The 17,801-nt window shown below is 41.7% G+C and overlaps 1 protein-coding gene across 1 annotated transcript in view; it reads left to right on the forward strand.

The window, feature by feature from the left end:
- Nucleotides 1-17,801, forward strand: part of LOC134679274 (adenylate cyclase type 5-like) — a 367,970-nt gene that overhangs the window by 243,755 nt on the left and 106,414 nt on the right. The window contains exons 6-9 of the mRNA XM_063538168.1: nucleotides 12,819-12,982; nucleotides 13,132-13,251; nucleotides 13,775-13,956; nucleotides 15,982-16,102. Coding sequence (XP_063394238.1) covers nucleotides 12,819-12,982; nucleotides 13,132-13,251; nucleotides 13,775-13,956; nucleotides 15,982-16,102 — 587 coding nt within the window. The remainder of the gene's footprint in view (nucleotides 1-12,818; nucleotides 12,983-13,131; nucleotides 13,252-13,774; nucleotides 13,957-15,981; nucleotides 16,103-17,801) is intronic.

Raw genomic sequence — 17,801 nt, forward strand, 5'->3', positions numbered from 1 at the left:
CGTGGCTAATTATTATGTATGGTAAATATTCTCATTGTTTTTCTAAGTAGAATTAATCTCAATATACTTCTTAGGTCTTATACCACCGTTTAAATATTCACCCGTATTGAATATACAGACTCTAACTGCCTTATTCGAACTTCAGGATATTCACTAGAGACGACACGTACTAGATCCATTCTAGTTATAGTTTAGATATCAACTAGTTCTCTTTTGCAGCGCAATTCGGGCAACCAATGTCACTTTTACGTTACATAGAGTAAGATATCTACGAGTATTAGATGTGAATTGGATCTCTAAGTCATATCCTGTGGAAATCGTTCAAGAGTATCTCCAGAATCGCGCAAATGTCAAATTTGACAGGTTCGATCTTAAACATATCGTTATCGTATCTTGGTGATGTCTAAAAGATGTCTAATAGATGTATATTTCATAATTCGAATCGGGCTCACAGACTGTAAGTATAATTCAGTTAAGTTTTCTCCTACGACAGTTGTATTTTTTAGCCGTCACGTTAGAAAAATGACGGGTAATATAAGGAAAACGCTGGAGGTGAATTTGTGTGGTTATTTTTCCACTTTTTCTCTTTATATCGTGTTTTATCATCTTGATAAGGCCGTGGTTGAGGGGTGACGGATTCACACGCCTTTTTATTAAGCAGTATTTATCAAACTGGAATGACATCTCCATACAATTAATAACCTGATAAAAACTTTTACAAAAAAAAAGAAAACCGACTTCAAAAAGGATAAAATAAAATATAATCCTTGTATTTGGGGATATTATTAAAAGACAAGAAAAGTAATTTCAGCGTTTTGTATAATTCACCCCCTAACAGGGTAAAAAGGGGTTGAAAGTTTGAATCGATTACAAATGCTTTGAAACTTCTTAGAAAGGCGTAATAGCTGATTACAAAAGAAGTAATTGCAACTTTTTTGGATATTCAACCCCTAAGGGGGTTAAAAAGGGGATGAAAGTTCGTCTTGGGGTGCAAATTTTAGTTAAAGTTAGGAACTAAAAACGTTGCAAAATGGTATTAAATCAAATTACAAGAAAACTCATTTCAGCGTTTTTGAAAATTCATCCCCTAACGTGGTGCAAAAGGAGTTGAAAGTTTGTATGAATATCAAACATTTTTTTTCAAGCTTTCAAGCTAGGAACTTCAAACTTGGTAAAAGGGCATTAACATTATATTAAAAGTTTGTATTATAAAGTTTGCATCGATGAAAATTATAGGTACCTACTCAAGATGTAAAATGTTCAAGATAAGAGTCCACGCGGACGAAGTCGCGGGCAACAGCTAGTTCCTTAATAAAACATAGTTTTACATGTCAATTACAGTATTTCATATTTACATCTATATACATACTTATAAAAACATAATTAAATAACTAACCTACAAAACTTTAACTATATCTAAAAATAAATAAAACTAAACTTAAAATAAATGATTACAAAATATCCACCTGCTGCATGGTGCCGTAGATGCTGGCAGCATTTCCTCGCTGTATCGCAATACTTATTCTTTGCGCGAGGAAGCTGCCAGATCTACGGTCACCGGTGGCGTCAGCTATTCTTTTTGATAGATCCTTAAAAAGGCTGGACGCCTTTGGACCCCACGGGCCAAGGGTCTCGACACCAAAAGGTACGAAGTTATATTCGGGGCCGAGACCCATATATTTGTTCTTTATCTATATTACATTAAATAAAATCGTACATGGAACCTAAAATGCTCTAGTGCAGAAACGTATCATTTTCTACACACTGTTTAGAATAACAATGACCCTCGTTCAGAGCAAGAGAAATGAAAACATGGGAAATATAACCGCGAGCCAATGACTCACCGATTCCTACCCGACCCTACTTACATACAAGTTTAAAAAAAAGCGACCAAGTGCGAGATGGACTCGCGCACAAAGGGTTCCGTACCATAATGCAAAAAAAGGCAAAAAAAAACGGTCACCCATCCAAGTACTGACCCCGCCCGACGTTGCTTAAATTCGGTCAAAAATCACGTTTGTTGTATGGGAGCCCCACTTAAATCTTTATTTTATTGTTTTTAGTATTTGTTGTTATAGCGGCAACAGAAATACATCATCTGTGAAAATTTCAACTGTCTATCACGGTTCGTGAGATACAGCCTGGTGACAGACGGATGGACGGACGGACGGACAGCAGAGTCTTAGTAAGAGGGTCCCGTTTTACCCTTTGGGTAGGTACGGAACCCTAAAAAGCTTGTAAAAAGTCAATTTAGGGCAAAATGTTGCAGACTTTTCTACAAGACCCTTTTCCCTATAACACAGCTGTATGATGGCTCTGTATGGATACAGCCATTGTTATAGTGCCATCTCTGTCCTTCCTTAATACAACATCTGGACTCGATTCGAACTTATGAATGAATTTGAATAAATGCATAGCTAAGGGACCTTCGTATACGTACATACATGTACCATGTACGTACATGTATTATGCTCGCTCACAAAAGCATGTTATTTATTACCGACATTATATTTATAATACAGGGTGTTACCGACCACGGGGCTTTAAATCCAGGGCTCGATTCTACTCGCTAAACTGAGCTACTTTTATTATGGCACCAACCCCGAAATCCCGAAAAAAGATTTTACTTTTTCATACATTTTGGCTGATCACATGTCGACGTTTTCTATGGAAAAGCCAAAATTTTTTCCCCGATTTTAGGGTTGGTCCCATAGTAATAGTAACTCAGTTTAAAGAGTAAAATCAAGCCCTGGAATTAAAGCCCCATGGCCAGACACATACTGTATGCTAGAGCGTTGGTAGCTTAGTATGAGCTTAGTATGAGTTGGTGGCTTAGTTGGTGACTTAGTATGAGCGTACGACTTTTAATCCCGAGGCCACAACTTCAGGCTCTTACCAATGAGTTTTTCGGACCCTATATATGTACAGTCACCGGCAATACTATAATACACAACGTAGACCGCAAAAATATCTGACACGATCTTATTTGTAGAGCCATAAGAGCGTGTCACATATTTTTGCAGCCTTCGAAAAGTAACATATTATTGCAGGTGACTGTACATCATTCAAGTGTGTAGAAAACATACTCAAAAATATGTCCCATAGTTCTGAATTCGCTGTCATAACGCTACGTCTTACGTAGGCGAACAACGCGCGAACGCGGCGCGGCGCGGCGCGGCGAAATCAATCCTTTGATGCCCATAGAAGTGTCCTACGTAAGCGATCTCGTTGCGAACGCGGTGCGGCGCGATTTGCACGCGAATGTCAGGCGGCGCGGCGCGGCGCGGCGCGGCGGCGGCCGCTTTCGCCGCGCCGCGCCGCGCCGCGTTCGCGCGTTGTTCGCCTACGTAAGACGTAGCGTAAGAGCTACGGACATATTTTTGAGATGATTTGTACACCCACATTTTTACACTTGACTGTAGGTACGAGTAGATACATACGAAATTAGTAATTTTACATTTGATATTTACCAGTAGCTTTTCAGTGAAGGAAAACATCGTGAGGAAACCGGACTAATCCCAACAAGGCCTTAGTTTCAGTAGTCATATAGCAGTTACATTCGTGTCTACGCCAGACTAGCTAGTGCCTACGCCAATTCTCGCCAAGCGTAAACTTCTATGAAACTATGACGTATAAATAACACTTGCACTGCGTGTGGTACCAAATCGTTGCAGACTCACCTTGGTCTAACTCTATTACCTTATTAAGCTTAGGTACTTATTACTCTATGATATTGATACAATTACCTCCTAGCCTCGCCTCGGCTAGTCTGTGGCCATGAGTAAGCCCATTCATAATAAAAAAAAAAATTACGAACAGGTGTTCCTAATTCCCTGAATTCTCGAAAGACAAAAATATTCGCAGACACATGACTAGCTTTACCGTGATTGCTGAGAAAATGCTGAGTAATTTCTCTTATTCTACATTACTTCCTCAAAACAACAACGTCATAAGTACTTTTATCGGCATCGTAAATCGCGACCTTACGAGGTTCAATTTAGGTTGAAAATTCAATGCGCTCTTCTATACTTAAGCTCTTTTGATGATATCGCTAGCAACGGTAAATGGTAACAAAAAATATGAGTATTTTCAAACGACAATGGATTTTAACGGTGTATATTTAGGGTTCATTATTCAACGGTCGGTATGCAAAGTTAACTAACTGGATTCGTTCTCTTAGGGTTTATACTTTTGATGTTTATTGAAGCAGAGGGAGATTGGGAAGAAATAATTCTTCGTATCAAAGAAATTGCAGGAACATTCGATGAGCAGAATTACAGGAAGGCCATGAATTTGGAACAAATCGGAAGGATTACATTACGACATAGGTACTTAAGTACCTACAATAAGTTTAAAAGTGTGTCAAAGTCAAAACCAAGGTAAGTGTCGGACCTCGAACACCCTACACGAACATTTTTTAATGTGCAATGCCTTTAAAAACCCGTGGAAGGGGTCGGATCAAAAACCAGATATAAAGAAGAGTGTTATCGCGAGCTACTTACCTACTCAACTGTAATGCGCGCAGCTTGACAACGTCAAATATAGGCCCCTTGCATAAACTATACGGGGCAGTATTAGGTGCCTTCAGTTTTTTGGCGCGAGGCGTAAATGTGTCGTTTATGCTTCCGATGTAGCCCACAAGATTGCAGAACCCACTTATATGACAATGGAAACGTACCGACGAGAACGGTAGATGGTAGCACTTGCTTAGGCAATGTACATGTGCACATGTGTTTCCGATTCAGGCCACAAGATGGCAGACCCTCCGACGCGCACGGTCCCTCCGCGCAAGATGTTTGACATACAGTCATAACTTGGTCAACAATCAAAGCATATTAAAGCTTCGTCTAATATTCCGTCGCCGCACTTTTTACCTTTGTACCTACTTTATTGGAGGTAGGAATGGCTCTTTCATTATCCTGTACAGGATATTAAAAAGTGGTCGCTTTTTTATAAGTGCTATATTGCTAGAACTTCAACTAAGCCCCGGGGCTTTTATCAAGCTTTTATCAAGCTTTATCAGTTCTCTCGGCTCTGGCTGACTATTAAACCGGAATTAATTAAGTCTTGCCCGCAGACTACACAGACACCGTGTCATGAAGCGTTTACAAAGAGCAGGGGGCACCACACAAAGGTTCAATTTCGCTTGTAAAATGCTACGATTTGAGCAGAACAACCAAGGGCCCGATTCGGATTTTGAAATAGACATCTATTAGATATCTTTTAGTCATCACCAATATACGATAACGATATGTTTAATCTAACCTGTCTGACATTTTCGCGATTCTGGATATACTCTTGAACGTTTTCCACATGATATGACTTAGAGATCCAATTCACATCTAATAGATATCTTACTCTATCCAACGTAAAAGTGATATCTAAACTATAACGTATCTAGAATGGATCTAGTACGTGTCGTCTCTTGTTGGGAATATCTTGAAGTTCGAATACAGCACCAAGCTAAATTTCACATCATGTATGTACAGTCAGCAGCAGAAGTTGCTAAGCGAGCCGTGTGTTCAAAACGATCGTGACGCAATTTATTGTTAAGCGAATAAGAGCGTGTCAAGGTAATTTTGAACACCTCGCCCGCTTAGCAACTTCTGCTGCTGACTGTACATGTGTCAAAACAAAGTGCAAGGTACAAGTGGGTTTACAACGCGAACATAATAATAATAGTCTGCCAAAAAAGAGTAGAAATTAAAACCGGGCAAGTGCGAGTCGGACTCGCGCACGAAGGAACCCTTTAGTGCAAAAAAAAAAAAACAAAAAAAAGCAAAAAAAAAAACGGTCACCCATCCAAGTACTGACCCCGCCCGACGTTGATTAACTTTGGTCAAAAATCACGTTTGTTGTATGGGAGCCCCATTTAAATCTTTATTTTATTCTGTTTTTAGTATTTGTTGTTATAGCGGTAACAGAAATACATAACCTGTGAAAATTTCAACTGTCTAGCTATCACGGTTCGTGAGATACAGCCTGGTGACAGACGGACGGACGGACGGACGGACGGACGGACGGACGGACGGACGGACGGACGGACGGACGGACGGATGGACGGACGGACGGACGGACGGACGTACGGACGGACGGACGGACGTACGGACGGACGGACGGATGGACGGACGGACGGACAGCGAAGTCTTAGTAATAGGGTCCCGTTTTACCCTTTGGGTACGGAACCCTAAAAAGTGGCAATAGGTAATGGCAATCTGGGAAAACGCGCATTTATTAGTTTTTTTATATGTTTTCCGAGCAAAGTTCGGTCTCCCAGATATTGTTTATTAAGTCAGGCGTATACCTACTTATGTCGAAATACCTTCTTCTTCTTTTTGTAACATAAGTACCTATATACCTAACTATACGTACTGTACCCGTATTTCCCGTACAATCGTGACATGGTGTGTAATTATTTTGTAATGTCGCTAACGGCCCGAATTAATAGATCACAGGGTAACATTCCATTTCCAACGACAGCTGCACTACTGTCAATTTTACAATGGAAATTGACAATGAGAGCGATGCGTTCAGTACCGGTAGTGCAGCTGCGGTTAGAAATGGAATGTTACCATTACTGTTGTGACTATGACGTTCATTCCGTCACTCGTTGTATAAAGAAACTTGGCCAATTCAGTAGAAACATAAACTACTTAGTAACTGAAATCCGGCTATAATTGTTTACATTTCCGCAAATTTTAACCTAAAAATATGACTTATACTCGTAACTTTTCCCTATTACATGACTAGAAAAAGATATTCTACATTTATTCGACGCAATCACAGAACATGTACAAACATGTACCTGCAGACATCAAGCAGAGAAATAGAACATTAAGTGCCTATCACGAAATGGACCCAACTCAGCAAATATTTATGTCCCTGCTATATAATCGTTAAATATTTGCTGCGATGTGTTTATCAATAATAAGTTTATGGCAAAAATTTAATTTTTGGTACAAGCATTTATCGCTGACTGTACTTTTTACAGGTGTTCCGTTTCTTGTCCTGTGGCAATAGGTAGGTACCATAAAATAGGTAATCGGCCCGTGACAGGTGGGAACGGGACGACGCTCTACGAATGCATGGTGCTGTCCCGCTTGCACATGTCATTTCGTACGAAAAATTCCGAGTGTGCGTGCGGGGCCAGGCTAATCCGTGACGTGCCAAAAGGTGACATAATATACACCGTGTTTTTATTGAATTCCGTTAACTTCGGGGTAAGGTTAAGTACGTTTAAGCGCCACTTGCACCATCCCACTAACGCGGGGTTAACCGGTTAAACCGTTAACCCAGTGTCAAATTGTACTGGTAACCATGGTAGCTCCAGATTTAACCGGTTAACACCGGGTTAGTGAGATGGTGCTACAGGCCCTAAGAGAACTAAATGGCATAGTTAGTTAAAAAAAAAAATATTATTGCTTTATTTTTTAATTTAGGTTTAAAAAGTAATTAAATGTATCATGTAGCGTTGTTGTAACACGGGCATTACATTTAACTCAAGCAAACAATTGAAATCTGTGACATATCAATGTCATTTCGAACATCGATCGACCGAGATTGTACTTAAATTTAGTAGCAAATGTATGAACTCATTCTAAACACTAATAAATATGTACCGGCCCTAAGGCAAGTGTACACGCTTGTAGAGGCCTTAAAAGAAAAAAATATGTATTGATTATCTCCGAAATGGAGTTAATTAGAATATCGGTGTCTTTGGGAAAGTTACTTGATTTAAGCTCAGGAATGCACCCTTGAAATTAACGGAAATAAAAAAAACACGGTGTATATAGGTGATATGAAGTTCACCGGGTCAGCTAGTATATAATATATATATTGTAACTAATAATGTTCACAGTTCAGCTGGTGAAATGGGTTGACAGGGAACAGGAAATTAGTTTAAAACAAATCACGGCTGTATAATGTACATTGTACAGGGTGTGTTTGTTGGATTCCAATAACTCCCAGGCAGCATTAAATTTGTATCCCTAAGCCCCCCCCCCCCCTACATCTAGCGTCTTTCGAGCGTCGGCGTCTGTCGGCGTCGGGTCAGCGCTGTGGAAAATGACGTCGCTGATGCGCAGTTGCGCCGACGCTCGAAAGACGCCAGATGTGGGGGGCCCTAACGCTGTATCCCTATACTTACTAAAATAATGTTAATGTAATATTGTAACTAAATAAAATATTGACTCTGGGCCCGATTCGGATTTTGAAATAGACATCTATTAGATATCTTTTAGACATCACCAAGATGCGATAACGATATGTTTAAAATCTAACCTGTCAAATTTGAAATTTGCGCGATTCTGGAGATACTCTTGAACGATCCACAGGATATGATTTAGAGATCCAATTCACATCGAATAGATATCTTACTCTATCTAACGTGAAAGTGACATTGGTTGCCCAAATTGCGCTGCAAAAGAGAACTAGTTGATATCTAAAGGGTGTGGATTTTTTTGTGAATTTTGAAAGTGCCCATAATTTTTAAAAAACATGAGTTGGATTTTTTTTTTGTATTTTTATGATAAATGTTATTACTTGGTCTATCATCCGTTTACGGCTTGACGTCGAATTCTGGGACACCCTGTAAATCACATGGCCTAAGAGTTCAAATAATAACGTAGGGAGAGGGGGGCAGCTATCACTGGAGGCAGCTTAGAACAAATGCGTTTAAAAATGTATTTTTGATGCGATAATAACCTAAATCCATATTTTGGGCTTGCAACATCGACCCACACAACTGTCACCTGACATATTTGAAGTTTGACAGAACATGAACGAACTAGTAGCTTATTTTGTTTTCGATACTACCCGCTAGCGGTATTTGTGCAGATTTGTAAGGTTTCTCAGGCTGTATTTGAAGGAAGTGGTTAGTGAAACTTAATTTATTAGATAGAAGGATGAATAATCAAATTTTGCAATGTTTCTACAAAATAACTACGTTTATTATTTTAAGCAGGTGTTGGGGTAGTTATGAAAAATAAATAGGAGGTAGTTTTGATTAGCAGTCTGTTCAAAACTACCCCGGCCATAAGAAATGTTCATATCTGCCCCGATATTGACTGGCATTTAGGTATGTAAATTGAAACCGTAATAATATTTTAGTTATTTTAGTAAATGCTAAATATGTAATGCATTTACCTAAACTCCATGAACTAAGTGGTTCAGTACTTACTACGTTAGTCATGTTTAATATTATATTTATTAGAATTTTGTATTTAGGTTTAATATTACAAAATATTAAATTAGTATTCTATATATAATAAATCATTGCAGTTCATTGATTTATTTGTTAACAGGTAAAAATGGTAAGAAATTACGAGTATTAAAAAAAAACATTATTAGGATAGTTTTGAAAAATGGTAGTAGTAGTAGTAGTAGTAAAACACTTTATTGTACAAAAATCAAAACAAAACAGGAAAAATAAAATTCGTCATTAGTACAAAGGCGAACTTATCCCTGGTAAAAGTTATCCTGGTTATCCTGGTGGTGGCTTAAATGGTGTGTGCAAAACTGCCTCAAGGGGGTAGCTTTAGTAAGATTTCAATACTTTTTAAAGGCACCCCCCTGAGGCACCTTTCAACAGTCCAAAAAACATGAATGTACAAAACTACCCCATCTTTGTTGTAACTGCAAATTTTACGAGTAAACTGTTAACACGATTATTTCTAGTGACAAATTGTACCAAGTACAGATAGAAAAACGCGTATATCTCGATATTATTGCCGTTACAGCCCATTTTTCAAATCTGCCCCATGCAAGTTCAAAGCTACCCACTCTTGGGGCAGTATCGAACATTATTCCTTGAGTTGCAAAAATCTAATTTGTACTATTATCTTTAGCTTTATATATGTGCAAATGAAGTAATTACATAGGTTAATAACGTAGGTTATTGTGTAGAGGCTTAAAAATGGTTTAAATAGGTAATATTTTGAACTATGACAATTAATGTAAAAAGTGTACCAGGCTGCCCCCCTCTCCCCTACATAAGTTCCGAATAACAGGAGCCGAACGATTGAAAGTCGTACGCTCTTATGGCTCCTCCACACGATGGGCCAACGCCAGCCACTCCAAGGGACGCATTTATGCGTTAGAGGGAGCAAGTGATATTGCTGTCTCATTCTACCGCATGGCTGCGTCCCTTGGAGTGGCCGGCACTGGCCCATCGTGTAGAAGAGCCTTTACCGCTAGACCACCAGCGCTCCTAAAGCCATTTATCCTTATAACGTTCATGATATTAATAAAATTCATTTAATAGGATAATTTGTATTAATTTAAGCCTAAGGTGCCTAATATTACTATAGCCACGTGTCAAATACCCCCTCCCTCCTCCAGTTAAATAAAATATTATTATTAGATCCATGTTAAAAATCCCTTAAACCTATTATTCATGGTTGACGTTAATGAAGAAATACACTAATGATACAGTGCAAAAAGTAACAGTGGACCGACGCCTTTGATTTTTGCGTAAATGCAGACACCGTGCAAGAACACAGTAGGGTTGTCACAGATAAGATACGCTAGCCTTGTAAGTAGTACCGAGCTACTAACGATGGCGATGTATGCAGCTCGGGTGCGCGCGAGTATAATTTGTTAAAGTTCTGTGAAAATCGGTTGAACTACCCGTGCGAAACCGGGGCAGGCTGGGTGGCTAGCTCGATAATGTAATCTATTTTAGGTAGTAATACCTGATATTACTCAACATGACTAACTGCCGTATTCGAACTTCAAGATATTCACAAGAGACGACACGTACTAGATACATTCTAGATACGTTATAGTTTAGATATCAACTAGTTCTCTTTTGCAGCGCAATTCGGGCAACCAATGTCACTTTTACATTAGATAGAGTAAGATATCTGTTAGATGTGAATTGGATCTCTAAGTCATATCCTGTGGAAATCGTTCAAGAGTATCTCCAGAATCGCGCAAATGTCATATTTGACAGGTTAGATCTTAAACATATCGTTATCTTATGTTGGTGATGTCTAAAAGATATCTAATAGATATCTATTTCAAAATCAGAATCGGGCCCTAAATTACGTGCGTTTAAATCTGGTCTTGGCCCTGTCCATACCCGTTTAACCTCGCTAAGGGTAAGCGGCCTGATTTCCCCGGGGTCCTTAATTTACCCCAAGTTTCACGTCAATATTACCTTAAATTTATGAAGGATTTTGTTCTTAATATTCTTGTTTGAAATTTTATTGGTTTCAATAGAAACTTATTTTACTTATTTGGCGATATTTTTATACTATAGAGAAAAAAAAAATGTTATCATTCGAACGTGTTTTATGTAGGTAACAAACTTATGTACGTACGTTCCCTGACCTGAGTCATTTGAGAATTGATTGACCCACCTAATATGTATTTCCAGATTGTTCCCATTTTTACCAAAATACAAATAGGTATGTAAAACATTTTATTTTGTTTGCAAACGGAAGACTTACATTTCTAACAAAAGAGAAAATTTTTTATACCTGTTAGGTAAAATAAAATCAATCAGAGCGTTATAAAACTTATAAATCTGGCCACAGTCCTCTTATTAAAAGGGATCTTGCCTGTTCCATCATCTTCGGTACCCTTTCCAGACATAATATATAATATTACCACATAATCCCATTTAAACAACAACCTTACCCCATTTACATAAAGACGAATTTCACTTAACAAACAATTTCTTCCTCAAACACAAGCTTTTAGGATAAACACGCAAATGAATAAAGACTCTATTCTTTTAGCACACAGTCTTATTTTATCTGACAAGGATACTTTCTATTACGCTGTGAAAAAATGGGATCGTGACCGATCAAAAATCAACCCTATTATCCTTAGCTGATGGTCGTTTTTTGTTTTACTCCGTAATTTCGATATTTTCTAGAAACAAATGTCTGTAGAATCCTAAGGTTGTAAGAACGTATAAGTTTATAAGGCTCATATTATGTCTTTTGTTGTCTGAGCAACAATTTGAGTGCGTTTAACCTGTTTTGGACTTTATGAGTACGTATTTAGGGTGTATTTTTGTTGGGGTTATAAGACTTCGGAATTGTTATACCTAAAGGAAACAGTGGGTTATTGATATTTGACTTTTCGGTGTGATATATTACTGTGTTGATTGATTAGTAGGATATGTTTATTTCCTTTATCACTTGTTTTGGTTCGATTATTTTAGGAAATACATGAAAAGCCAACGAAATAATATAAAGTACATAATATATTATATTGTTGAGGATAGGAAAGCACAGGATTGAGGTAGGTACCTATTGGGTCGACCATATTTTTGAAAAAGGTCACTCCGGTTTACAAAACAACATAAGTTAACGACTCTGGAAGATATATATTACGTGTTTCTTTTTTGAGTCTTAAGTCAAGTAAGTATTGAAAACATGTAAGTATGTGCTGCATAAAAATTAGCTATATATTCCCTTAACTTTGAAGTGTCCACAGGAAAGATGCGAACGAGTAAAGCATGCTATAAAAGTAGGTCCTTCAAAAGAGCCGAGTAAAAACGCTAAAAAGATATCAAAACTATTTACTTCATATAGGATAGAGTTAGACCAAGAAAAGTCTGCAGCGATCTTGATAGCCCACGCAGTGCAAGTGTCGTCGTTTACATGTACGTTATAATTTCATAGAAGTTTGACGTTTGAAATAACATTGTCACTGCGAAATTCTAGGCATTTTAATGATCTCTTTAACCATCCATCCATCGTGAACCTTATTGGAATGTACTAAGGTTGATATTCGGCTGTAGCCACCGGCGTAGTGTAGCTGACACCTTTGGTGGTCAAAGTGTTAACCATTTTCTTTGTCTTCAGGTGGAGATGCTGTACCAACGCTACTTCCTCCGCATGAACCAAACCAACATGACGCACCTCCTGGGACTGCTGCTGGCCGTGTCCATGGCGCTGATGCTGTGCCACGTCCGAGGGTTGCTGCTGGCGCAAGACCAGCTCGCCGAGGAGCTGGCTTTAGCTGACAGGTAAACTTGGCTTAAAACTCAACATGACACTCCTGGGCCTGTTGGACGTGTCCATGCTGGCGCTGAAGCTGTGCCACGTCCGAGGGTTGCTGCTGGCGCAAGACCAGCTCGCCGAGGAGCTGGCTTTAGCTGACAGGTAAACTTCGGTTAAAAGTCAACATGACACTCCTGGGCCTGCTGGCCGTGTCCATGGCGCTGATGCTGTGCCACGTCCGAGGATTGCTGCTGGCGCAAGAACAGCTCGCCGAGGAGCTGGCTTTAGCTGACAGGTAAACGTGGGTTAAAAGTCAACATGACACTCCTGGGCCTGTTGGACGTGTCCATGGCGCTGATGCTGTGCCATGTCCGAGGGTTACTGGTGGCGCAAGAACAGCTCGCCGAGGAGCTGGCTTTAGCTGACAGGTAAACTTGGGTTAAAAGTCAACATGACACTCCTGGGCCTGTTGGCCGTGTCCATGGCGCTGATGCTGTGCCTCGTCCGAGGGTTGCTGCTGGCGCAAGACCAGCTCGCCGAGGAGCTGGCTTTAGCTGACAGGTAAACTTGGCTTAAAACTCAACATGACACTCCTGGGCCTGTTGGACGTGTCCATGGCGCTGATGCTGTGCCACGTCCGAGGGTTGCTGCTGGCGCAAGACCAGCTCGCCAAGGAGCTGGCTTTAGCTGACAGGTAAACTTGGCTTAAAACTCAACATGACACTCCGTGTACCTGTTGGGCGTGTCCATGGCGCCGTTCCAAACGCCCCTCATTTTTGAATTTCGTCTCCAATATTAACCTTATATTTTTCCTTCAGCAGTTACACCACGTTGATAGCAGACCTGGACCTCCTCTACTACGACTCGAACCTCCGGACGACGACGGAGCCCTACGGCGCCAACACTACAAGCGCGTTACGCCGACTGCACTACGAATACCAGCGCAACGCGCACGCGGCCAACGTCGGAGTGCTCGGCGTCGCCGCTCTCGTCTACGCGTGTAAGTGTACATGTTAGCGCCACTAGCGCCCCCCGCCGACTGCACTACGAATACCAGCGCAACGCGCACGCGGCCAACGTCGGAGTGCTCGCCGTAGCCGCTCTCGTCTACGCGTGTAAGTGAACATGTTAGGGCCACTAGCGCCCCCCGCCGACTGCACTACGAATACCAGCGCAACGCGCACGCGGCCAACGTCGGAGTGCTCGGCGTCGCCGCTCTCGTCTACGCGTGTAAGTGTACATGTTAGCGCCACTAGCGCCCCCCGCCGACTACACTACGAATACCAGCGCAACGCGCACGCGGCCAACGTCGGAGTGCTCGGCGTCGCCGCTCTCGTCTACGCGTGTAAGTGTACATGTTAGCGCCACTAGCGCCCCCCGCCGACTGCACTACGAATACCAGCGCAACGCGCACGCGGCCAACGTCGGAGTGCTCGGCGTCGCCGCTCTCGTCTACGCGTGTAAGTGTACATGTTAGCGCCACTAGCGCCCCCCGCCGACTACACTACGAATACCAGCGCAACGCGCACGCGGCCAACGTCGGAGTGCTCGGCGTCGGCGCTCTCGTCTACGCGTGTAAGTGTACATGTTAGCGCCACTAGCGCCCCCCGCCGACTGCACTACGAATACCAGCGCAACGCGCACGCGGCCAACGTCGGAGTGCTCGGCGTCGCCGCTCTCGTCTACGCGTGTAAGTGTACATGTTAGCGCCACTAGCGCCCCCCGCCGACTGCACTACGAATACCAGCGCAACGCGCACGCGGCCAACGTCGGAGTGCTCGGCGTCGCCGCTCTCGTCTACGCGTGTAAGTGTACATGTTAGCGCCACTAGCGCCCCCCGCCGACTACACTACGAATACCAGCGCAACGCGCACGCGGCCAACGTCGGAGTGCTCGGCGTCGGCGCTCTCGTCTACGCGTGTAAGTGTACATGTTAGCGCCACTAGCGCCCCCCGCCGACTGCACTACGAATACCAGCGCAACGCGCACGCGGCCAACGTCGGAGTGCTCGGCGTCGCCGCTCTCGTCTACGCGTGTAAGTGTACATGTTAGCGCCACTAGCGCCCCCCGCCGACTGCACTACGAATACCAGCGCAACGCGCACGCGGCCAACGTCGGAGTGCTCGGCGTCGCCGCTCTCGTCTACGCGTGTAAGTGTACATGTTAGCGCCACTAGCGCCCCCCGCCGACTGCACTACGAATACCAGCACAACCTGCACAAAGCGCACGCAACGCGTACGTGCTCGGCGTAGCCGCTCTTGTCTACACATATCGATAGAAATTTGACGTTTAAGGAGTCACTTCCACAGTCTTTGCAAAGTATATATGCAGAGATAGCTTGGTCTGACTTTAGAGCTATTTTTGAATAGTATTTAGGGATCATCCATTCATATGTCATCATACATCACACGTTTAGGGGGAGGGAGGGGTCAAGAAAATGTGACATATTGTGACATGGGGGAGGGGGGAGACACAAACTTTGTGACGTCACTTTAACTTCATCACTTTCATCAGTAACCGAAAATTTATTTAAATTATTTTATTCGCTATACATTGAAATAACAAGTTTTTAAAACGATAATTCTTTTTTATTCGTTTAATTTTCTTTCCTAAGCAGTTTTGGGTTATAAAATTACTAATATTTATATCGTCAAAAATATTTCGATAAAATATGAATAATACTTAGGTACTTACTTAAGTCGATTTGGCGATTTCGTAGAAAAAATGTGACATCACACTAGGGGGGAGGGGTTTGCCAAATGTGACCAAGTGTGACAAGGAGGGGGGAGGGGTCAAAAAACCTAGAAATTCGTGTAATGTAATTAATGGATGACCCCTTATTACCTATAGGTACTAATGTCGTTATTCATAAACGCGTTACTGGCCTGATTTAGCTATGAATCGTTTGTCCTTATCTGTCATTTTGACTTATGTATTTGTAAGAAAGGAATAAAAAATAATTCAACTAAATCAAGCCCGGAAAGTCGTATGAATAAGGGAGTAAATGTTTAATATTTGTCCACAGGCCTGCTGCTCTGCCTAAGCCGGCCCGCAATAAACGAAATCTACCTACTGACCATCTCGTATGTCGTCCTTGCGACCTTCCTACTGATTGAGCTGGCTGTCGTCGGCACCTCTTGCGTCAGGTAAACAGTTTCCCTGATTCTACCTCCTTTCTGCTGACCATCTCGTATCGTCCTTGCGACAATCCTACTCTTTGAGCTAGTCGTCCTTGCGACCTTCCTACTGATTGAGCTGGCTGTCGTCGGCACCTCTTGCGTCAGGTAAGCAGTTTCCCTGATTCTACCTCCTTTCTGCTGACCATCTCGTATCGTCCTTGCGACAATCCTACTCTTTGAGCTAGTCGTCCTTGCGACCTTCCTACTGATTGAGCTGGCTGTCGTCGGCACCTCTTGCGTCAGGTAAGCAGTTTCCCTGATTCTACTTCCTTTCTGCTGACCATCTCGTATCGTCCTTGCGATCTTCCTACTCTTTGAGCTAGCTGTCGTCGACGGCGCCTTTTGCGTCAGATAAACACTTTTTCCCTGATACTAAGAGCTATCTTTCCCTGATGGTGCTAATCATGAACGAAACCTACCTACTGATAAACTCAAATCTTCCTACTGATTGTGTTAGCTATCGTTGGCACATCTTACGTCAGGTAATGGTTTCCTGTCAAATAAACCCATTCACCTGATTCAAAATCAACAAACTATAGCAGGAACGATTTTCTAGAAAGCTCCTCGTACAAAGGCCCTCAAAACGTTCCAGTGGACATTGCCCGCAACTAAACACACTGTCATCGCTACTCCAGAAAACTTCTTCATCGCCTATCCCAATTAATTGAAAGGTCTTAAGCGCCTTACACCCGCTACTGTCATAGGACTCTTTCGAATCGATGCTCTCCTCGAACTAAAGGCCGTAAGCCGTATTTACCAAAAGTCTTAAGCGCCATACATCTGCTACCGGACTGACCGGACCTATAAGACTTTTTAAAATCGCAACTTTCCCCACACGAAAAGTTTTATCTGCCGTGCAAGTCTTAACTAACCATCGGTGGACTTTATGCCTTCGGAATAAGATTTGATTTTGGTCAAATTGACAGAGTGGACGATGGTACGCTAGCTACGATTATAAGTCGTTTTAGAACGTAATCAAAACTTCGCTTTCAAAGGGTAAATCAGATTCCAATGCGGAATTCGAAACTTGCTTAACGGTGTTAGGAAAAGTTGACTGGTTTTAAGTCTAACATGATTAGCTTTAATAAATTCGAGGGCATAACTAGGGTTTTAGGATTTTGGATAATTATTTTGTATAGACATTAATGTCGTTATACCTACATAAATTAAACTTCTTCACCTCTAACAAGCCATCGATAATCGTTTATCCTTATCTGTCATTTTGACTTTCTTTTGTTAGAAAGAGGCAAAATTTAACAGAGTTTTACTGTTTTATGAATAAAGGTTTTCAACGATTTCCGTACTACGTTTGGCGGCCCTTCAACTACCTACCTGATTTGACTTTATTATTTACAAAAATCGCGTAACTATGTGTATACGTAAAATTACATGTCCAACGCCTCGACGCGGCCCTGACCCGGTCTAGCATGAGTCATTCTTAATGAGCTGCTAATTTCGAGTACCTACCTACATGATAGTTTGTCCCAAACTCCCAAACTATACCCAAAGCGTAGTTAAGTTTAATAGCGCGGACTGTGATGGGGCGAAGTTGGTTGTGTAACCTGAAAGTTGACCTGCAGATAAAGCGCTGTATCTTGTCCCCTAAAAATACCTGTAGCTTGAACATTTGTGGACAAATTGTCATTACAGAGATGTAATGCGTAAT

This window comes from Cydia fagiglandana, chromosome Z, assembly GCF_963556715.1.
Source record: "Cydia fagiglandana chromosome Z, ilCydFagi1.1, whole genome shotgun sequence".
Taxonomy (NCBI): Eukaryota; Metazoa; Arthropoda; class Insecta; order Lepidoptera; family Tortricidae; genus Cydia; species Cydia fagiglandana.